This window comes from Centropristis striata, chromosome 9, assembly GCF_030273125.1.
Source record: "Centropristis striata isolate RG_2023a ecotype Rhode Island chromosome 9, C.striata_1.0, whole genome shotgun sequence".
Taxonomy (NCBI): domain Eukaryota; kingdom Metazoa; phylum Chordata; class Actinopteri; order Perciformes; family Serranidae; genus Centropristis; species Centropristis striata.
The window spans coordinates 19682709-19706103 of record NC_081525.1 but is presented as its reverse complement, the minus strand read 5'-3'; the positions used below and the strand labels follow the sequence as shown (position 1 = coordinate 19706103).

The 23395-nt window shown below is 39.8% G+C and overlaps 2 protein-coding genes across 4 annotated transcripts in view; one reads left to right on the top strand and one right to left on the bottom strand.

Annotated features, from left to right (window-relative positions):
- Positions 1-1229: 1229 nt before the first annotated feature.
- Positions 1230-8309, bottom strand: LOC131977149 (Fc receptor-like protein 6). The gene is made up of 9 exons (XM_059340353.1): positions 8278-8309; positions 8048-8121; positions 6092-6130; positions 5670-5975; positions 3354-3656; positions 2961-3233; positions 2812-2853; positions 2597-2684; positions 1230-1449 (listed from the first exon to the last, which is right to left on the bottom strand). Exons 2-9 carry the CDS (start codon positions 8076-8078, stop codon positions 1302-1304), a joined length of 1230 nt encoding a protein of 409 aa, XP_059196336.1. The 5' UTR covers positions 8079-8121; positions 8278-8309; the 3' UTR covers positions 1230-1301.
- A 2084-nt stretch (positions 8310-10393) lies between these two features.
- Positions 10394-23395, top strand: part of LOC131977364 (capping protein, Arp2/3 and myosin-I linker protein 3-like) — a 44291-nt gene continuing 31289 nt past the window's right edge. For 2 of the 3 annotated variants that reach the window (XM_059340623.1, XM_059340625.1), the window contains exons 1-9: positions 10394-10495; positions 15523-15617; positions 19406-19456; positions 19553-19612; positions 21681-21802; positions 22354-22448; positions 22787-22857; positions 22982-23055; positions 23133-23208. In XM_059340623.1, coding sequence (XP_059196606.1) covers positions 10438-10495; positions 15523-15617; positions 19406-19456; positions 19553-19612; positions 21681-21802; positions 22354-22448; positions 22787-22857; positions 22982-23055; positions 23133-23208 — 702 coding nt within the window. In that variant the 5' untranslated portion in view covers positions 10394-10437. The other variant, XM_059340624.1, reaches the window with a different exon arrangement.

The window sequence follows — 23395 nt, the reverse complement described above, 5'->3', positions numbered from 1 at the left end:
CCCACCCCTTTGTCCCATATCCTCTAAGAAAAAAGGAAAATACAACAGAGAAAGTAGTGCAATAAGGAGAACAGGAAAAAAAAAAAAAAAAAAGCAACAGCTGAATGGACTGCTAAAATAATAATAACTAAAACAAATATATATATATTTATACATATATATATATATATATATATATATATATATATATAAAAGACAGCATTGGTTTAAGTTACCAGTTTTCACCTACATATGTAACAATATCCTCGACTAATCCCAGTTTGTTACATCAGTCAGGTTATCGAAATAAGTCAGAAAATGCATCCAGACCTTATTAAACTTGTTCTTATTACCTCTCAGGGTTAATTTGATCTAGAATGTATAAATATTGAATACATTTCCTAAACAGTGGGGAACATGAGCATTGCTAGTTGAGCTGAATACCACTTTTATGATTTTTCCTTCTCATTGAATTCACAATTTGAGAATTTCTTATTATGGTAGGATGTCTTAGCAGCACCCCAAACAACTTAAAACAGTTAATATAATGGATAAATGAAATGGCAATACTGTGAAATAACAAGTATGGTAGATCAGTTAGCAAACTTCCTTCAATATTCCAACTGGTTATTTATTTATTTATTTTTTTCAAAAATTGGGAATTTTCATCTAAAACACTAGTAAAATCATAGTATGAAGCTATAAGATTCGTATCATCAGCAAACCAAGAGATCTTCACCATCCATAGACAGGTCATTAACATATTTAGAAAAGCAACGGGCCAAGAGTGGAGCCCTGTTGCACACTTGAAGTAGAAAGGGCAGCATAGAATTTTCTATATCACTGTAAGAGAGGCAAGATGCTGCTGAGATGTTTTTACCGTTAGCCTGATTGTGGAACTTACTAGTCCAAGCTTCTACACAGTTAGAAATGCAGTCCCTGATTGGTCATCGGTCTCGATCCAGTCCAGTTCAACACTTGATGGTGAGACAGACTTATGCACACTGCTCAGCTGATAAAGCTCCACGTCAGCAATACACTTCACACTATCTTGTTTATTTGAGATGTTACATTAAACATGACATTTATTTTTCATTTGCCCAATATCTGAATAATCATCAAATCGTTACCAGTGGATATTGAATCATATTTCTGCTTTAAATGTCTGTCCTTACCTTGAAGAAGCTTGAAGACTGTTTTGACATGTCACCATCAGGAACTAGAAATTGTTCTTACATCGTGTTAGAAGTGCTGACTGAACTGCCTCATTGGTTTCATCACAGTTAGTATTTTTCTATAATGCCTCAGATGGAAGTGATCCTTTAACTGCCAGGATATAACCGTTTATCCAACAGATTGGACATCTCCATCCATGACAGGTCCCACTGCACTTCTGTCACATCCTGGTTAGTCACAGGAAGTTCCACTGCTGGAAGATCCGCTTTGGAAAATGGCCAACACCGACACCACCTACGGGTGCAAAACGTCTGGTACCTTCATACAAATTATAACAACAATTAGTGAAGCATTTGCTCAACCTTGTGTTTGACTCGTGATTCGTGTCAGGATATTATCGGCTTAATAACCTGCATACAGTCGAAAGTACCAATCCATGACCAATCCAGTGTTTCCGAATAATTACCTCCAGTCTACAGTAGGTCACCACAGCTTCACAAGAAACCAAAAATATTTTCTACTCTTTCTAACAGTTGGCGTCAGGGCAATCTGCCCAGGGTAGTTAACTCGGCAGCTCAGTATGGGAGGATTCCCCTGTGGGTCCTGTCCCTGGAACTGCCTGAACCTCCCCAGGCGATTTCTCCTCCGTGGTGTTTCTTGCTTCCCAAGGCAGTGGATTTATGCTTGTAAAAGTGCAAGTGGCTGTGGGACAAGGTGCTCATGCAAGAAGGCACACTGGAATTGCAAATATATTTGTAGTTGTAAATGTAACAAATAATAGTGAAGCTAATAAAGTTCAGTTAAAAGTATGCATGTTATTCATTTTTCAGAATACATGATCGGTATATGACCTTTATTAATTTAGGTCCAACCGCTTAGGAACTGAGTTGGAAATTATGTAAATACATGGCCAAAATGAACATATCTATTTGATCAAATAATCATCTAGTGATATTCTCAATCCCGATGAAGTGGCTCCCATCAAAAATTAAAACCTATGGTCATGGAGAGCATGTTGAAAAATTTGGTGCTTTTGTCGTGTCCCCATTCTTCTGAAATCTCGTCCTAAGCTGCCTGACTATTGCTAAGCCCTCTTGTTTAACATGCTTTGGGTGTAACTTTTTTGCCGTGTCATCACCATTTAATCTATATAACCAATGTGTTTTTGATTAACTTGCTAACAAAAGCACAACGTTTTTTTTTATAGATCTTGCTTAACTTTGCTCTGAAAGTGTACTTTTCTTGCATTTTTAACTTTAAAATGTACAGAATTTTCTTCTGCCCCCCCTACAGGGTTTGTCCAGGGGTGTAGAATTCCTGTCAACATTTTTTTTATATAGCAATATATATTGCGAAAATAATATTTCAGTGTCAGGTTTTTTTTTCCAATAACAAGTAAAGTGGAATTAATATTTTATAGATACCGATTACGAATACTGACCTGTAGTGATATATGAGCCAAACCGTTACAGGAATGAGGAACAGAGCTACAATTGCACATGACAGAATGATCCATGTCCAGGAGCCTGCTAAAGAGAAAAAATATGATTTATCAACCCTTGTTAAAGAATGTGGTGCCCATTATTTTACCCAGTATTTATTATCATTGAGAATTCTTTTTTTTTTTTTTTTTTAAACAATTAAAAAATGTTTTACCACTGGTGGAGGGTGCTGTCCCATCTGTTGATGTGAAGTTGCCTAAAAGTCAACAATACACAATCTTTCATTGATCCAATTTGACAGATATCACACAGCAGAATGATGAATATTATCTTATAAGGCAATAAAGCCAGCTGACAGCTGACCTCGATCAAGTCTCACTGATAACCAGCTCTCTGGACTCTCCATCTCTCTGTCCTGGGACGCACACTTGTAGAAGCCTTCATCTTCCTGTGTCACATTCTCAATCGTCATCTTTATTACTCTGTCTGAACTGGTGGAACTGTAAGTGACGATTTTTGCTCCGTTTTTAAAGAAAGTTGTTTTATTGTGAATGCCTCTCCAGTACTGACAATACAAGACCACTTTATCGCCCTCAAACACAGGGAAGGCAGGTGTCTTTAAGATGATGGCACCATCTGTGAGACAAAGACAGGAGACATAGTTAACAAACTGATTCACTTTAACTCCCCACTCCTTCAGTGGTATCTCCCCCACTTCATACAGTGTCTTTTACAGCACTTTGACACAGGACTCACAGCTTACTGTGATGTTGATTGCGTTGCTGCGGCCCTCGGTGCCCGCACACCAGTACAGTCCACTCTTCCCACTGTAAGCAGTGAACACACACTTGTTGGACTCGTCTGCACTAACAGAACCCCCTAGTGGTGAACACCCGCCAGTGTCGAAGACTCTTCTCACTCCACGTCCCTGAGGGAACTGCCTCAGCATCCAGCCTGAGGAGTTAGTCTGAGACACAGGGCACTGCACGGTGAAACGCTCCCCTCGGAAGATCTGTCTGGTGCTGGGAGTCAGAGTCAGGAGTGAGGGAGGAGGCAGCTCTGGAGGAGCAAGATAAACAGAGGGAGTAGAAGAAAAGAAGCAGACAATCAGAGATGATGACAGTGTCACACAATGACAGCTTTCCCCATGTGTCTGATTACCATAAACACACTTACTGTTAAGTATGTTCAGCTGCAGACTAACGAGTCACATGGGACCATAATCAATTAAGCTACATGCATCTGTAAAATACATTGCAATTGTCACACAGCAACAGTATATATCAATACCTGTCTCTCTGGATGTAATAAGAGATGAAGAGCACTCTGATTGTTCTCTGACTCATTCAGTAGCGGCAACGCTGGAAAAGCAGAGATTGTACAGTGCGTACTGAGACATCAAGTACTGTACAGTGCTGCTTGACCTATTTGATTGCAAATTATGCATCTTTGACCTGAAACTGCACTTCATGTTTTTACACTACATATCATTAAAGAAATAATTATTCAGCTGTTTTAAATCCTTCATTCGGATTATATGCAAACGCTGCTTTGGTGTTTTGTTCAATTTTGGTTTATGGCCTTCGGCATATTTGTTTTCTGTAACCAGCGAATGTGCAGAACAGAACGGAGCTGGAGTAACTATTGCTAGCTAACTAGCTTGGTTAGAGAACAGTCTTTAAGCAACTATGATTGAACATGATCAATGAACCCTGAAGTGAAATCATACTGTGGAATGGTTCTAACAGTCAGTTTTAACACGCAGGTCGTCGTCGAAGGTAGCTCAACCCTAAAGAAGACCCTGCTTCATCATATATTTTACTCTAAATGGGACCACAATTTACAAAATGAACATCATGCTGCATGGAAGAAGACTTTAAACTAGTGATTAAGAGCATAAACTCATTGTTTAATGAGGTAATAAATCAAGTGAGAAATTGTGTAATTTTCCTATTATTTTAAGTAGAAATGGACTTCTTTTTACTACAAGTGGGTTGCCCCATGTTGACTTTTAGATAGAGTGCAGGTTTAAGCCACTTCCACAATGGCTTCACCTTTCAGGCCAGGAGGTTGCGACTTGTGTCCACTGTCCTAGGTCCTCCAGTTCCCCTTTTCAAATGACAAATACAGACTATCACTACTTATTGGTATGAAGAGTTATTTCCTCTCCTTTCCCCTCTTTGTGGCCCAGCGACAGGCGATTTGTTGGTTTGTTGTGTTACTACAGACATTCATCGTCCCTGGAGGATGAGCCTATGCGCGTTTCCATTAGGTACTTTTTCCTTTAATGAGCCATTATGGGTGTGGCTTGGGAGTGAGGATCCGCCCAAGATCCGCCCAAATTCAGAAAGTACCTACCTCAGGCAAGTAGCTGCTACTGAGCCGCTACTAACTAGTCGATGCTGATTGGATACGTTTGAGGCGGGATATGATGTGAGTAGAACTCGACACAACCACAATATAACAGTGCCATTTTTAAAAGAAATAAGTAGAGCAGACTGAGACAAGAGAATTGAGAACAAGAAACCAAAGAAGAGAAGACGATGGACAAAGGAAAAAGATGTCTAGACTGTTTGGACTTACCGCGTTGGTCTGTTGTCAGCGTCTGTTCTACAGTGTCAAAATTGTTGCTGAATAATCATGTAAGTGTCGCAGAACTATTCACATTTGTACTCCGTTAGTTAGCCATTACAAAAGTATCTGTATGGTAACAGAGGCCGAGGGGAACTAACTAGTGGGTGTAGCCAAAACACTCAGCCGCTTTCCAAAATTACTCAAAAAGTAGGAAACAGTGGAAACACGCCTTCTCTGACTTCATCGATCTCCTGACGTCTTCTGTAGCGACACAATGATAATCACGTGTACGGTTTTGAGACTCGACAACTATTGGGTTGCCCAAGTGATTTAACACAGACATCCATTTTCCCTCAGGATGAATTGTGATCACTTTAAAGATCCCCTCAAATTTCAATTTGTTTATAGCTTCAGATATTTGTCACTGCATTGGACTACACAACTTTCAACTCTTGTGTGTTGTTGTGTGTTGCTGCAGAGGTTGTAGCTGCTGCTCACCTGACACACTGAGTGCAACCGGCTGGCTGATGAGCACCACAGAGGTGTTGCTCTCCCACGGCTTGGCTTGGCACCGGTAGCTTCCCGCATCCTCCCTTGTTACTGCAGTGATGGAGTAGCTGTCACCTGAGACCAGGTGCCTGGGGTTCGGGGTCGGAACAGGAGCAGCGTGTGGTCTCCGCTTTAACCATTGGTAGCTCCACTCAAAACTGGAGTTTGACTCCACTGAGCACTGCAGCAACACACTCTCACCAAGGTAGATGTTTGACCCCGGAGGCCACACCAACACACTGACCTTCAGAGTCTCTGCAGGTGGAGAGAAACGCCATTAATGCCCTTACTTTGTCAAGCTAGTGCCAAGTATAGTGTGTGTGAGGCAGGTGCATGCTCTTCCTGTCAGTGTTAATTGTCTTTGCCAGTACCTTTGGATGTAGCAACTTGGAGAACAAATCCAGCTACGCCTGAAATACAGAGAAATTATTCCACACAAACACATTAAACACACATACACACACACACACACACACACACATCTCCTTATGTCATATACCACCACAGCTTGTTCCTGCCACAACAGTGGCATTTCTGGTACAGTATGTTTTGTCTACAGTCTGTTCTGCCAATCAGGAGTAAAATGTATTAACACAAACGCCACAGGCAGCTCAGATGGTTCGTTCCCACATTGCAGCACGCCAGATAGTCAGTTATGGTCCACTGCTGATTTCGGATTATATAACCACTGACAATGTTAAGTAAAACTTTTTTTTTTCTTTCTTTTAAAAGTTCATCCCTACAGGCAGATTTAATACATCTAACACCAGAAAACTTGTGTCTGTAAGACATAACAACAATTCTGCTGAGACGTTTCAATGAAGACACACCATCACAAACACACACACAGTCACAGCGCTGCTACACAGTGTGACAGAGAGGAGAGCTTCCTTTTTCTTAATGAGACTGTTTAGACGGCATTCATCCCCATGGGAACAGAAGGAATGTGAACACATTTGCTGTATTTTCCTGTTAGACACCAGAACCATTCAAACACATACTGGATGAACATTACTACTACTATAGTCACACGGTTTTTAACAGTCACTGTTAGTTCTAATAACTTTGAAAAATAAAATAAATAATTCATAGATAACCTACATAATTGTGAGTCAGGAGGCGCAACTTATCACATCTCATATTGGCGTTTATTTGGCGGCAACTTCTGGTCTCCGTATTAATTATTACGGGAGGAGGATGCTGGATTTTGTCCTAGGAGACCAACATTCATGTCCCCTGTTAAGCCAAATGTCAACTTTATTTTAAGTTAACGTGTAAATTCACCTACATATGTCGATAAGTAACATGCTACATCATGTTCAATGTCACCTACTAGACATAACTGCATCCAGTAGTCATGTACAGAAGTAGTTATTCAAACCTTAATGTTTTTCCGAACCATAACCAAGTAGTTTTGTTGCCAAAGCCCAACCAGGTAGTTCTGTTTCGGCATTTTAACCACATGTTTAAACCAGCGATTTTACAGCTGTTTCACAATATTAACCCTCCTGTTATATTTGTTTCTGAGGAACAGCAATAATGTTCATGGGTCACTATTAATTATCCAATAGTGTCAGAAACAAAAAAACAGACAAATAAACATTGTTTATATTTCATAATTTACTCCATTTCTGACCATTTTAATCAATATATAGTGCAATGGTGTTCTTTACCTCTCACAGATCATGGTTCAATGACGATAATTCACTTTTTCTTTTCATGAAAAAAATGCATATTAGATTTTTTAAATATATGTACATTGGGAAGACCTACATATAAAATACAGTGGTTGTACATGACATTGTTTTCGTTTGTTTTTTAACTTTGAAATGAGTCAGTTTGACCCACAACATAACAGGAGGGTTAAATTGAATGTTCATGTTTGGTAAGATATTATTCAAAATGTTGTGCAATGTTTCCGTAAGATATGAGCCCCTTCATGAGATTGCATTGCAAGGATGGAACAGCAAACACAATACTTTTGCAGCCCTGTTCAAATCATTTCCATTATGCCTATTCAAATTCTGGCTCCTGCACATCATTTTAATTCAACACGGTCTGAAACTCCCAGCAGCAGACTTACAGCCCAGTAAAATGTATAACCCTGCAGAACCTATAGATATGCTGGTATCTGCATCAAATGAGACTACAGCTCTGAGTGTGCACTACTCTGACATCTGTCTGCCGACATTTCCTACTGTTTCATCCACAAGTAGAAGATCTGCTTTAAATCAAAACTAACTGGATTATATCGTAAATCTGAATGTAGCCATTCACTGGTTTAAAAACTGTGTGTCAGTGAGTCAGCTTTTATTTATGATACTCACCCAGCAGTGAGGAGATGCGGATGATGTTCATTCTGTCAAATGTCCAGAATAAGATGTGCTGCTCCTCTGTTATCCTTCATAAAAAATAAAAGAGTGACAATAATTGTGACTTTACACACTTAAAATGATGTATGTTTCAGAAGTCCAGTGTTGTTTTTCCCACAGCCTTTTTATTTTAGAAAGCTACGAGGCAGACAATAATAGTCTCTCTTAGGAGGAGGTTTACAGACAGAGATGGTCATCTTGGTGGAGACATTTCCTTCCTCTGTTAAGCAGTTAACAGGCGGAGCCATCAGACAACAGAATTAGGGACAGACAGAAGGGCAGAGAGTTAAAGATCCCAAAACACGAGACAACAAATTTACTAACTCATAATCACCATTCGTTATTTGTTGCACACGTGTGACCTTTCACCTGTGATCATCATTTTATTTGTGCATATCTTCATAATGTTGGTTGTTTCTTCTTATCCTTTGTTTGCTCTATTTTTGTCCGACTTGTCTTTTCAGTACTTTCTGACGTTAATGCTTATTTTTCTCTTTGGAGAGCATTTCATTTTATTCCGTTTAATCCAATCTGTTACAATCAGATAACGTTTTGGTAAATTAATTGAGGGGAATAATATCCCCAAGTCAATTATTTTTTTCCTTCCTTTTTTCCCCACACTAGCAGCATGTCTATGGATGATAGTGACTGTTGGTCAGTCCACAAATTTGGTTTGGACTAAAATATCTCAACAACCATTACATGGATTGCAATTACATTTTTTACAGGTATCCATGTTTCCCAGTGGCTTTAATTCTAGGACTTTGGTGTTCCCCTAACTTTTTTTGTAGTGACAACAGCAGGACAAGTTTTCACTTGTCCTGTTAAATATTTCAAAACTACTGTATGGTTTGGGACAAAATTTTGTGCAGATTCATGGTTCCCAAATTATATATATATATATATACTGGTTTTGACTGAGTAACAACTGCTGGATGGATTGTCATGAAATTAATTGTGGTAACTGGTGATCCACTGACTTTTCATCTAGCGCCATCCTCAGGTCAAATTTTCAATTTGTCCAAAATTGCTTGTGTGACCTATCATCCTCAGCTTTGCTTTGTTTTTATTGATATTTAGCAATTGTTTGCATCCTAACATGCTAAACTGTTGACTGTTGTCTATCATAGTCAGTCACATAAATTAAGATGGCGAACATGGTAAACATTACACCTTCTTAAGGGTCTCAAATTTAAAAAGTTGATGAGATTTCCATGTCTTTTTTTTTTAATTATAAAGCAGGTCTAGGTGCTATATAAATACTGTGAAAGTATGAATTGTGATGTCACAACTATATTGCATACTATGCCACAACTATGCTATATCAAGGTAGAAAGTGCTGCTATTGTGCCCTTTACCCGGCTGCAATGATGACACAGAGATGCTGAGAGGGCAGATGTGGAAACACTTAGAATTAGAGCAGGCTTTTTTTTAAAGAGACAGGCGCTAAAACAGAGCGTTTCATGAAGATGGTAAATGCAGGTATGTTCAGACAGTGAGAATGAGAGAAATAATTTGTTTTTTGAACATTAAAGCATGTAAACATGTTCTTATAGAAACTCAAAATAAAAGCATGAACCTGAAAATTAACATAAAATGTCCCCTTTAAAAAATGTTTTTCAGCCACAAAGGGGGAAATACATCTTTTGTATTGTTTGGTTTCATAAGGCTGCCCTGTAGTTTGCTTTAATTTGACGGAATACTGAAATCAAATTTTGTATTTCCAACAAAATATGAAGTTTTTAGTTTAATTTGTTAACATGTTAGCATTGTCATTGTGAGCTCTTAGAACAAGAAGCCGTACAGCCTCACAGCTGCTAGCCTGGACTCTCTTATTTTTGTGAAGAACAATAGAAGCTCATGATTACTGTTTGAAAGCCCATTACTTTGTGAAGCAGCTCATACTCTTAAATGTATCAGTGTAGTAGTGCAGTAAAACAGTCTAGTTTGGGTTTTTCTCTCCTCCTTAAACTTTTTGCAGCCAAACCACAGTGTATTTCCTTTAAATTTTCTAACTTGTGTGTGCTCACTCAGGTAAACTACAGCTGCCTCATTATCCCTCCCTGGTCCCCGCCTTCTCCTCCTCATCCCTCCCTCCACCTCTCTGCCCCTCCCTCCACCTCCCGTCGCTCCCACATCGAGCCTCCCAACATCCACAGGGTTTCTTCCAGGAAGCGCGTCGGGCAGTCGGATGCTCTGCTGGAATGCCTGGGAGAGAGACCATCCTTTTTGTCCATTTCTGAGAGAGAGAGAGAGAAAGAGAGAGAGAGCGAGACAGAGAGAGCCAGTGGGGAGGAGGTGAAGGAGAGGAGGAGGAGGGGTGGCGATAGGAGAGAGGATCAGACATGGCTTCTAAAGAGATCACTGCCACTGGTTTCGTTAGTGTGAGCAAGGATATCACAGGTGGGTAAAGACAGCCGCTCGGTTATGTTGTTCCGTGTTGTGTCTTGTTGCGGGTTACAGCCGCGGTCACCCCGGCTGTCTGCGTCCAGGCTCGGGATGCTTTTCCTCCGCGCGTCTGGCGGAGGCTGCGACCGAACAGACGCATTGGATGATGGTCATGAGCTACACCTTTACATTTGGTCCTGAAGCTTTCCGGGTTTTTTTTCCTCCTCAGTGCATGTGAATCAGTTAATGTGCAGTTGAATTATTTACAGTGCAGGGAAATATAGCTTGCTTTAAATGTTTCCCTCGGGGAGGATCAGGTAATAAAAAACCCCAGCCTTAGGCCAGAGAGGAAAAGGGGCGTTGTGGAAATAATGCTGTGCACTCGTGGGTCTGAGAGCGTTTTTTTTTTTTTTTTTTTTTGTTCTTTTGTTTTTCTGCACGTTTTTACCAACAAACCTGATTCAGAGTACGGTTTTTCCCTCTAAACCTGAACCCTTGAGTGTCTTATCTTTGTTTTTCTGCTGCCTAACCAGCTAGAGCGCTATAGTGATTGCGCGCGTGCGTGTGTGCGTGCGAAAGTGAAAGGGGGAGACTGATAAAGGCAGATGTTCACTGTATCTTGCCAACAAAAATGCATAAGCTAGACAAACCCGCGACAGAATGCACAAATATTATTCCTTTTACCTCTCAAACAGCAACAGCTTACACATGTCAAAGTCACAGCTCAGCCTTGAAGTGAATGACGTGCACGCACGCGCACGCGCACACACACACACACACACAGACACATACTCCACACATGCTCAGGGTAGCAGAGACTCTGCTGCTGCGTTAATTACTCCTAATGGCTCTATTAGGCGCACTGTGATGATTAATCCAGTGGAATCCCTGCCTCCTCATTCAGTCACCTGCTGGGCAGTTGCACCTCCTCCCCTGCACTGACTGACTGACTGACTGACTGACAGGAGGAGCACCGGGGCCACCGGGGCCCTGGTGGCCTGCAGCCCTGTACAAGGTCACCTGAATGAGACTTCAGTCCAGATCTTTATTTTGAATGGACTTAGATAATTGTTTGGTGTTTTATCAGTATTATTATTGATGCATTAATCACTTTAATGTTGCAGTTGGTTAGCTTAATCTATAGTAATATATCATAAGTATTAGTGGAATTATATTTGTAATAATCTGAATGTGTAACTAAAGTAATGAAATAAATAAGGTGGAGTAAAAAATTATGATATTTTCCTCTGAAATGTAGTGGACAAAAAGTGCAAAAATATACTGAAGTACAGTACTTGTGTAAATGTACTCAGTCCCTTTCCACCACTGTTTCATGCGATCGTTATACAGCAAACTAGTGCTTTTTTTTAGAGAAGCATTTATGTATTTATTGAGGCTTGGAACATATCCCTAATCTTTCTTTTAACATGCCATGACTCAGATACTACTGCAATTTACATTTCAGCTTTTAAGAAAGAAGTATTCTTATAATTTAACCAAGTAATACTACAAATAATAAAAACAAATTAATGTTAAAAAGGAAAAAAGCATTATCAGCCAAATGTACCTAAAGTATAAAAAAGTAGCACAATTGCCTTAATATTATATTATAGAATTATTATTAATATTATTCTTTTATTGTTATAAAGTTAGTTATTTTACCACCTTTCAAGTACAACAATGCAATTGTTCACAACCACTGTCACTGTTCCTGATTTATTTTATCCCCCCAAGTTCCGTAACCTTTTAATCTGTATGTCATTTGTATTATAACTGAAATCTATGCAGCACTACTGGCTCCACTTGTACTGGACCACTTCTTTTATTGTGTACATCATTTAGTAATATTTATCTTGTTTTAAATGTTCTATAAGTGCTATATTTTTATAGCTATTATCCTAATTAAATGGACGACATTTCATTGTACTCGTACAGTGAAAATGAAGGTATCTTGTAAGTCTTGCTGACGGACAAATGCAGTGCAGTAAAAAGTATTATAATAGACAAGTCTATCACATATCAGATGTGTGTGCAGTTGAAGATATGGATAAACACTGCTGCATGAAGAGAGAAACTTGCTTTACTTTTAGTGTGACTGTATCAACTCCACTGACAAATCCCAGTGCCCCGGCTTTCATATCGATTTGCTCATAAAGCCGTCAGTCGGGATGCTGTGTAGTCTCAGTAATGGAGAGGCTGAATACTGTGATTGCTGCCAGCGACTGTATGTTTCTGTAAAAGTGTGTCTCTGCCTTTATTTCCCACTCCTGTGAGTGAAACACTTCCTCTGGTGCGGCAGGCAGGTTGCGCGCCGTATACGAGTCAGGGGTCAGACCGGTGACAGTGATGCTGTTTGACAGGAACAGTTCTCAGTGAATCATAAACACTGATGCTCCGATGTGTCATGTTGCTCTTGTAAGGAAGAAAATCACACTGAAACATATTGTGAACCACTTTGATGATACCAGCTTGGCAAATGCATTAGGCTGAACTCAATGAGCGATACAGAAGGAAATCTTGTTGTTTTTCTGTAATTAATACAAGCCTCCTTTTTGCTTCAGTGCTGCATGCAGATTGAATCATTTGGCATGGAAGAGGTTTATTTAAAATCATCAGGATATATCGTACAAATTCAGAGTTCATTGGATTATTTCATCATCTGAAATGCCACAACAGATCTGTTCAAATGACAAGCCTGACGTATCCCTCAGTTATTAGATGAAGACATGAATACAGGCCTGTCCACCCAAAGGTCAAGGTGATTTAGTGCCCACTTTGATTTGAACTGACTGGATTTGATCTTTTCTTAAATGGCCATACTGGTGTTTTGGATGTTTTAAGTATTTATCAGAGGTTTTACTGCAGTAAAATGACAGGAAATGAGCCAATAGAGATATGGGGAATGACTTGCACAAAGATGCTGTTCTGGCCCAGAAACATTGCAGTCAATAATCAGTACTTTTATCCCTAGAAACTGAAGTAGTCTCCATTTTACACCGTTTATAATAAAATGTGTGCACTTATAAGCACCAACTATCCTTTTTGTTTTTAAAACGTGTTTTTGCTATAGCTGGAGGGCAATTATGATAAGATATGAAAATCAACTTGCAGAGACAACAGTAAACACATCCATTTTTATTTTTGTCAAACTAATGTTATTGTTGTATGGTAATGCACTGTAGACACTTTAAATTTATCTACAGTCACTGCACATGCAACATTAATGGGACTTTGAGAAAAATAAATGCAGACATAATTGTCACTGTGATAAATTACTCATTTCCAGTTTGCAGTCTTTTGCAGGTAGATTTGTATTTATTTTTTTATTTTTTTACAGTGTGTATGGGAGAGGCTAAAACCAGTATCCATCTTGAATGTAGGACAACACAAACAAATCGAAAACTCAGCATTGAGTCAGTCGGAACATAAAAAGTTCTCCACACTCTTGCAGCCATAGTTTTCTTTCCTAGGAGGCTGCAACTTGGAATGGATGTCAAGTGTATGTGTGTGTGTGTGTGTGTGTGTGTGTGTGTGTGCATGCATGCATATGTGCGTACCAAAGGATGTGTTAGCGGGAGTGGCCTTTCGTAAAAACCCTAAAACCACAGCTACTTACTAAATACATGTATGAATTGACACAGAATACTGATTTTAAAATTGTTTCCTTGAAACAATTTTTTAAACTGTAACTTATAAAAAACTGTCTGTTAATAGCTTGTTAGTTTGGAATTGCATCGATAGCAACATAAATTGTGTAGCCGTCTTTTCTTTAAACAGTTGACTTCTAACTTACATCACTAAATGGTAAATGGACTGCATTTATATAGCGCTTTTATCCAAAGTTTTATCCAAACTACAGATGGCGCTCATTCACCTGTTCACACACATATTTATACTGGTGGCAGAGACTACCAGAGCACACTGGTGCCACCTGCCACCATTGGGAATTCATTCACTCACTGATGAACGCAACATCAGGAGCAACTTGGAGTTCAGTATCTTGCCCAAGGATACTTCGACATGTAGCTGCCATGGTCAGGGATCGAACTATCAGTCTTCCAGTCAGTGGGTGACCGCTCTACCAACTGAGCCACAGCCACCCCATCGCTGTCCTAAATATCAACAGCTGTACACATGTATTTGTTCTAACTTTGCTAACAGCCAAACATCCAGCAAGTGCAGCAACGCAAAAGTCGCAAAAACCCTAACCCTAATCCTTCCATGAAAATATGTGGAAAGGTCATGAGTCTAAAGACAACTGATTAACTGTTTATGCCAGTTGGGTTAAAATAAGATGTAGAGATTAGATTTTGATAAATAACCCCCAGTAATGTTGACATAATGACTAAGTGGGTGAAAAAACAAATAATAGAACAGCTATAACTGTTCAGAAAATTACAACAATTTACTGTAATGCACTTATGCCATATAATGATTTAATTATATCCAAAATCTAAGATGATATCTGCTCTCATATCACAATATGGATATATTGTCCATATTGCTTCAGTTGGCCTATAACAAAAATGCACATAACCTCTAAACAGATTCTCTTACCACGGCAAAACCTAACTGTTTGTCGTAGACCGGTCTCATGAGAGAGTTTCCGTTTCAGTGGTGTGAGTTACGTCCACCCCCCACACTTTAGACTCTTTCATAACTAATAAGTCTTTTTTTTTTTTTTTAAAAAGCCATGTAAGAGAGAAGTTTTAAGCTGCTACCTGTAGCTCTGTAGATCGCTCTGTTGATTATTCTGTCATGTGGTTGGTCCACAAAAATATCCCCACCGTTTGGCGGCCACCGTTTTCACGTGGCATGGACGTTAAGTATTTGTGAGGTTGTGTGTTGGCTTTTGTGTGTGCATGTATGAACATGTGAATGGTTTTGTGTACCTGTTTGCAGGTGTTTTTCGAATTCACGCTTGGAATTAAATGCTATGCTGGTATGGTCCTTTACAAGACTCACACAGAGAGAATAAGTGCCTTGTTTGTGAGTATTTTTCTAACATTAGATGGCTATTTGTTTGTTTTTTTAATCCGCAGAAAGCATCAGGAAGATCATCGATAAATCATCCATCAAGTTTATTCATGGAATTAAGCTTGACACCAAAAGTGGTAAAACAGAGGACCGGATACTGGTAAGTTGCTGCTTTTAGTCGGTTCACTGAGGGCTGTTTTTAATGGGGCCAGTGTTTTACTAACACTGGGTTGCTGATGTAGAAGAACATCTTGATCCTGCAACATAAGCAGTCTAAAGTGTGCACCATGTATGTACAGTATCTTTGATGGTTACTCCAACTGCAGTGTTAATGGATCTCTGCCACAGTGTTGACGTCCATGACAGCAGAGGTAGAGGCTCTCCATGATTTAACAGTGAGAGCGAACGTCATTTCCTCACTGCATCGCCACCACTCTTCTGTGACTGCTGTTGGCGGCTTGGCAGGATGAATATTGGATAGACAGTATCTGTGGGAGCGGCTGTGGATTCCTCTGCGTGTGCTGTGGAGGCAGGGGGGGTGCAGAGCAGCTCACAGCCTTTGATTCTGGGGTGCTTTCATCAGAGAATATGGGACAGAGATGTGAAATCTCTATTTGAGTGAGTGAAGCTAAGCCAGTTATCTGGATAAAATCTGGGGCAATCAGTTCTTACTTTATGGACCAAAGCTTAGACTGGACCCTGAAAGGATGCTTGTGTTTGCAGAATGCAGTTGATTTATAAAGAGGTGGGCAATGTGGCCAAAGTGTAAGAGTAGAGTAAGAGTAAGAGTGTAGAGTTTATCTAATTTCATATCAGGGTAACAATTCTAAGATTGTCCCGCTTATACCATGGCTACTTACTAAATAAATATATGATTTGACACAAAATGTTTATATATATATATATATATATATATATATATATATATATATATATATATATATATATATATATATAAACATTTTTTATTAAAAATTGTCTGTTAATAGCTCGTTAGATGGGAACTGCATCCATAGCAACATAAATCGTTAGCCATCTTTACTTTGAACAGTTCACTTCTAACTTGCATCGCTGTCATAAATACGAACAACTGTACACATATATTCGTTCTAAATGCATAATATATGATAAAAAACAAGTCAACAGCTTTGAGCTGTTATCAGCCAAACATCCAGCAAATGCAGCAATGCAAGACATAGCAAGCCAGATAATATTACTTACTAGTCAAACAACAATAAGTCCAGCTCTGTGTCTGTGAAATGCAAAAATGCAAAAATCATGAAGCTCTCGAAAAGCCAGTTTAAGATTTACACTTGTCTGGCAGCCTCTTGCTCAGTCACTCTCTTCTTTTTCCCACTGTCTAGCTCCGGTTCTGTTACAATACCGGTGGCACTACCTGCCAGCACTACTGCCAACCCTTCCAACCAACCAACACTTCTCTCCCCTGGTGCTCCGAGCTCCAAGTCCTGCTGCACAGCTAACAGCTAACAGAGCTAACTTTGCTTGCCGCAGCCACAGTTAGCAACAATTAGTAGCTAACATTACTGTGCAACAAGGTCATGTTAAATTTACAAAAAATGGAACTTGTATACAATCAAAAACAACTGCCTCACATGAGACAGCACTTGAGTTTAAAAATTAAAAGTCTCAAAAGAGTAAATACAATTCTTTTAAAATGGAAGCTTTAAGATCACTGAGAACAGTAATTTTAAATGTTTTACAACTTCACTCTCCTCCTCTTTGGCTGTCCAAATCACATTACGTTACAGGCTGCTGGATTTGTGAGATCACAGGATTACAAGATCACACAAGAAATCTGTCCTGAATACCTCTTGCAGTGGAAATTGTGTTGCTGAATCTCTATGGTGGACACATTTCTCTCATTACCTGGTATACACCATCATATATACTGTATATATATATATCTATACAGTACAGAGCAGCTTTTATTGATTGAGTGCTCCTTTAAGTGCAGCAACTAAACCACATGTCTGCACAAACAAGATCTAATCAAATTCCCAGGTCAGCTACATTGAAGTCAGTATAGTTTTCACACAGTTTAAAAGACTAGTAACTCCTCCTGCAATCTTCGCCTCGGCAGAGCCTTCCACCCTTCCACTCATTGGATGCTTTAATTATTCGTCGTGTGGCGAGCATTGGCATTTAGGAGAGTTTCTGCATGTACAGCCTTTGATATTCACACACTTTGATATGTCTATCGGCCAGAAACATCTTTGCAATAATCTCTTTCCAGTCCATGTCTCATTTACTGCTTCCTCTTAAAAGCTGAACTGGAAAGAGTTCCCGCTCCTGCTGGGTGCACATGGAAGACGGAAAAATAGATTGGAGGTTGATCAAACGCACTGGGTTTTGGTAGGAAAGCGAAGCTTAAACGTGTTAAGGTTTGGAGTGGAAGTTTCTTTAAGGTCGGGATCAGTCACTGCAGGTTACATTCATTTATCTCGACTTCTTACAGAGGCCTTACACAAAGTGTCGAACAAGAGAAGATTAGAATATCTGTCCCGTTGCAGCCCTCCTGCATAATTATATGCCACAATAAGCATGATGTGTGTGTGGTCCGTCTTTGATGATACGTTTCTCTCCCTCCTGCTGCATCAGCATGATTTACTCCTGTTTACTCTTAACTACCACCCGTAACCCCGACTCATCACCGTAATGTGATACAATCTGGTCCTCTTAATCAACTCCTTCACACAGTCTTTGAAGTGAAACACATATCCCCCTCTCTCTCTCTATCTCTATCTATCTCACATACACGTTTTGAGTGACTACATTTCCGACACCTCATTTGCTGCGTGGGTGCAAGAGGCTGTCAGTGTGTGGTTCTGACAGGCCTGTGTCAAGCTCCTCTCTCCAAAAAACACAACAACGGAGTGGGAGAGCTGTAATTTAATTACCGCTCTTCACTGGGGAGAGGCTCATGGAGGGAGGGGGGGCTTTGTCCTGAGGGAGTGTTTTAGCGGGGCCATCGTAGAGAATAGAGTAAATGATTGGGAGCGACGGAGCAGAAGAGGAGAAGAAAAAGAGCAGAGGGCAGTACTCAAGGGCTGGTGGAGAGCAGCAAAATGCCAAAGAATCACTGTTCTTTGTTTGCATTGATGGAGAGAGACAATGACTTTTTTGGGGTGTGCTTGCAAAAAAAAAAAACAAGAATCAGGGGCAGAATCAGATTTACCCAACAGCTGCATGACACAAATGTTTCCATGCCGAGAATAAGTGGGTACAGACACAGAAATGCTGCGTGTGCTCATTCACAGGGAGATGCACAAATAAGCTCTCGGTTTGCTTTCAAATTGCCAGTCACGTCCAAACTCCCATCAACTTTGCATTGCACTAAAAATGATCCCACACACTTCAGATACGCAGACGGCAAATAAGCAGAGGTAGTGTAGCAAAAATGCTAATTTGGCATCCTGAACTGGCATGACAGGCATTTCTGGCTCTGGAACAGATCCCGTAACTTGAAATGTGCAGGGAAACATAATTTACTACTGCAAATGGGCAGTCTTTCCTTTAAAGGCGGATATTAAAGATCTGGGGAGATGCTGAATGACCAGAAATTATTGCCTGTTGAGCCCAGAGCCATGCTGCATGACTCAAATTTAATATATGAGCCACTTTCATGTTTGCCCACAGCAGACGTAATGTAATGCTAATGAAATTACATCTCGTATTTGTGAGAATGTGATTAAAACGTTAAAACATGCCGTCATTTCTCAGCCTGTATGTCAATCTATTAATGTTAGACATGTGTCTCTGACACAGAGAGCTTTTAGCTGGATCAATACATGAATATGGAAAGGACTCATTTCCCTCTCATCATTACCATGGAAACTCCTGGGACTATTTTCTCCCCAGGGGGAGTGTGACTGTGCAGTGAACTTTTCCGTAATCTTGATTGAGTTTGCTTTATTCTCCTTTTTTTAGGTCCTCACAACATGGCGTCTCTATTTCCTGGCCCCAAAGATTCCCACCAAGGTACTTATTATCGCTCTCAGTCTCCAGTTACTGTACAGCATGACGCTTTTTCTTTCATAATGCTGGCTAAAATCTTTACTGTATCTGTAACAACAGGTAGAAAGCACATTCAACTTCTTGGAGATTCGAGCCTTGAATTCCCACCCTGATCACCAGGTAAATTTTCACATTTTTACTGAACTCAGCTCCACTGTTACAGCTGTCGCTTGTCTGTACAGTTGTATAACGGAGTGGTTACATCATGTTGGCCTTCAAGGAATGACAAAAAGGATTTAAAGCATTTATTGAAAAAGCTACAATGACAGTCAGTTTTCTCTTGCTAACTTGTTCTCTTCTGTTGTTGACATTGATGGCATAAGATAAAGTTAGGGACTGTACGAAATAAGAGGGGTGATTAGAAAAAAAATGTTGTATTGTTTTATGTTTTGTGTGAGTTGAGGGATAATCTGAACGTTTAGGAAGAGTATGGAAAGGTCTTTTAATTCTTACATGTCCTAATTTTTGCAACAAGTTCTCCAACATAAACAAGGTCGTGTGTCAGTACCAGAAATTACGGCACGTAGGCACATATCACGGCTCTCGTTTCACAGCACATATGTACGTATTGCGGCTCGCAGTACAGCAGCGCATTCTAAAATTAGCACACTAGTACTGTATGCAGTTGTAAAAAGGCTGCAGTATCTTTGGATTTATGTTGTAAAACCACTGACCATAGGTTTAGGGTACAAAACGTCCTGGTAAAGACAGTTTAAACAGTAAATAAATGTACGTAAATGCAGTTTAAGTAAGTTAAGTTCAAAATCTTGATTCACGTAACTTAAGTCAAAAATGGTTTACTTTTGATGATGACATGAGATTACGAGGACAACGAAATGACCATCAACCCCACCATACATATACGTAAACATACATACAATAATACAAAGGAGTGGACAGGACAGGAAGACAGGAATGGAAGAAATACAGCAAAACAAGAGGATAAGGGACTAACATGAGCACATACTCAATACACTTCACAACATGAAAAACTTTTGACTTGCAGGGGAGGGGGCTGGGGGAATGAAGGTAGCCAGCGCAGACAAGCAGCTATCCGGTCCTGCAGCCATGGCAGCGCTGGTCACAGACCCGCTTTTAATACTGGGGGTACAAAGTGGCGAAGGCGTGGGATGTGAACCCCACTTTCCTGGGTGAAAGTCTGCCATTTGTTCGACCCATCCACCACCCCAACTTTCAACCGAATGTGGGGATTCGCCCTTTTAAACTTCGCTTGGCTGTCAATCACTACTACGTCAGCAAGATGGCGGCGGATGCATTACAGTGGACGGTGAAATAGGGAGACATAGCTCGTTTTTCGCTGCCTGTACACACGACCTATACTGACGTTTTTGATGGGAGAATAAGCTGCATTTTTTTTATACTTTATGTCTTTGTTTGTGTGAAAAATTACAAATGATGGCTAAAGTGTGCTCCACTCACCAGGTCATAAAGTTGCACTTTGCCATATGCAGAGGCAGATAATTGTCTCTTTTACAGGGGTGATTTCCCCCTCACACTCAACTAGCTAATATAACCATTATTTTAGTTAGGAGAAGCCAGACTCATCTGCCAGAGTAAAGAAAACATGAGCTTGGCAGATTTGACTGGTTTACAGGCTACGTCTTCCACGGCTCGATGGCATATAATTAGCCAGCAAATTGTGTGATTTTTTATTCTAACTAGCTAATGGGCACAATAGGTTTCTAGACTATATTTCTAGAATACAGGCAGAGGGAGGGGTCAGAGCGGACACACACATACACACACACATGCATACTTCTAGTGCATCATAAGTGATAATTGAGAGGGATTATTTTTGTATCAGTCTATACATTGTTTTTAGGGTAAATCCTTCTCGTTGTGCCTCTGAAGAAACCAACTTTTAATATCGAGAGTTGTAGAAATATTCTTTGGCACATTATAAATTCAATTCCACTTGCATGCACTAGTGGCTTTTGTGAAAATGAGTATTCCATTATTTTACATATTTTTACATTGTATTACATTGATATTAGGAGGAGGGAGTTCTGCACTTTTCTCAAGTCACAGGGAGGGTCTAAAGAAAATATTAGTAATGCTGTGAAGGGTCTTGCTTTTTCATGAAGTGAAATATATGGTTCAGCCCCCTCCAGTCCCCACGATAATAATTTACACACAGTCCCTTACAGCTCCATGCATTTCTGTGCAGGTTATCATCGACACTGACAAGTCCAGCTATTCCCTGAGGTTTGAGTCACGCGAACACCTCAATCATGTGGTCAGTCATATCAACTTGGCTCTGTCTCGAATATTCAACAACTCCATTTTTGCGTAAGTGTCACTCTCACACGAAAAAATATCTGAATAGATCATATATCTGTGCGGTGATAGACAATTATTGACGATAGACGAAAAAATTATTAGACCACCCTTGTTTTCTTCATTGTCTTGTTCATTTTAATGCCTGGTACAAATGAAGGTACATTTGTTTGGACAAATATAATGATAACAACAAAAATAGGTCATAAGAGTTTAATTTAAGAGCTGATATTTAGACATTTTCCATGGTTTTCTTGATAATAACCAAAATCATCATCAAGAAAACCATTGAAATGGCTGGATATCAGCTCTTAAATTAAACTCTTATGATCTATTTTTGTTGTTATCATTATATTTGTCTAAACAAATGTACCTTTAGTTGTACCAGGCATTAAAATGAACAATAAATTGAAGAAAATAATGGTCTAATATTTTTTCCATGACTGTATATGTGCTGTGATAGACAATCAGATATTTTTTTTGTTTTATATATAAATGACCTTTCTTTATGAAATTATCTAAAGATAAATGATTCCCTTTCTTTGCTTCTTTTATCTTTGCAGCCCTTCCATCTGTCATTCAGACAGTGACCTTTCTGAGGGTAGCAGGAAGTATTCGCCCAGCTCAGAGACATCAGTGGAGACCCAGAGGGCCTGTGGTAAAAGAGACATTATCATCAAACATGGGAATTTGCACGCATGCATAATTGTGTATTCTCACACATACATACACACACAGACACACAGACAGGGACACGTGCACACCACTTGGCAGCCTTGAGAGGAAGTTGGCTCACACACTTCACAAATGCTCTCCCAGATGTTCTTTTTAAAGTCCTCTGTCGCACAAATAAAAGATTGATAATTTGGACAATTTTTTCTGTGTGCATTTTCCCCCCATTCTCTCCCGTTATCGCTGAAGGAAGCAGCTGTTCACATCATCTCAGATTAATTTTTTCTCTCTCTCTTGTTTTCTCCTCCCGCATGCCTCTCTCAGGAGGCTTCTCAGAGACATACGCCGCTCTGTGCGACTATAATGGCATCAGCTGCAAGGAGGAAGTGCAGTGGGTAAGAGCTGTGGGACTGTGCCTGTGTCGCTGTGAGTGCTTTTGAGTGTTACGTACAGCACTGTGCACAAAATGAGGGGGTCATATACTGCAGCAAACAGGCTCATGGGTAATGTTGCTTCTAGGATGTGGACACCATCTATCACTCCCAGGACAGCCGAGAGTTTAACCTGCTGGACTTCAGCCACCTGGAGAGCAGGTGAGGGACGGAGCACGGTCAAACACTATTCCCTCCAAAATACAGCACCTCATTTACCTCAGTTTTATCTTTTACAGGGATTTGGCGGTGATTGTTGCATCAATGGCGTACAACACCTGGTTCACTAAACTGTACTGCAAAGACCTGCGGATAGTAAGTGTTTCTCTTGAGTAATTGAAAGAGGTTTTAAAAGTATAATATGTTATGTCTCCACATTAAAATATATATAAAGACATGACATTGATTTTTGTTTAAATTTTATTTTGCATTTTTCTTTTTATGGAGTAATGTTGATAATTAACACGACACACCTCTTCAGTTCTGGGTCAAATTGACCTGC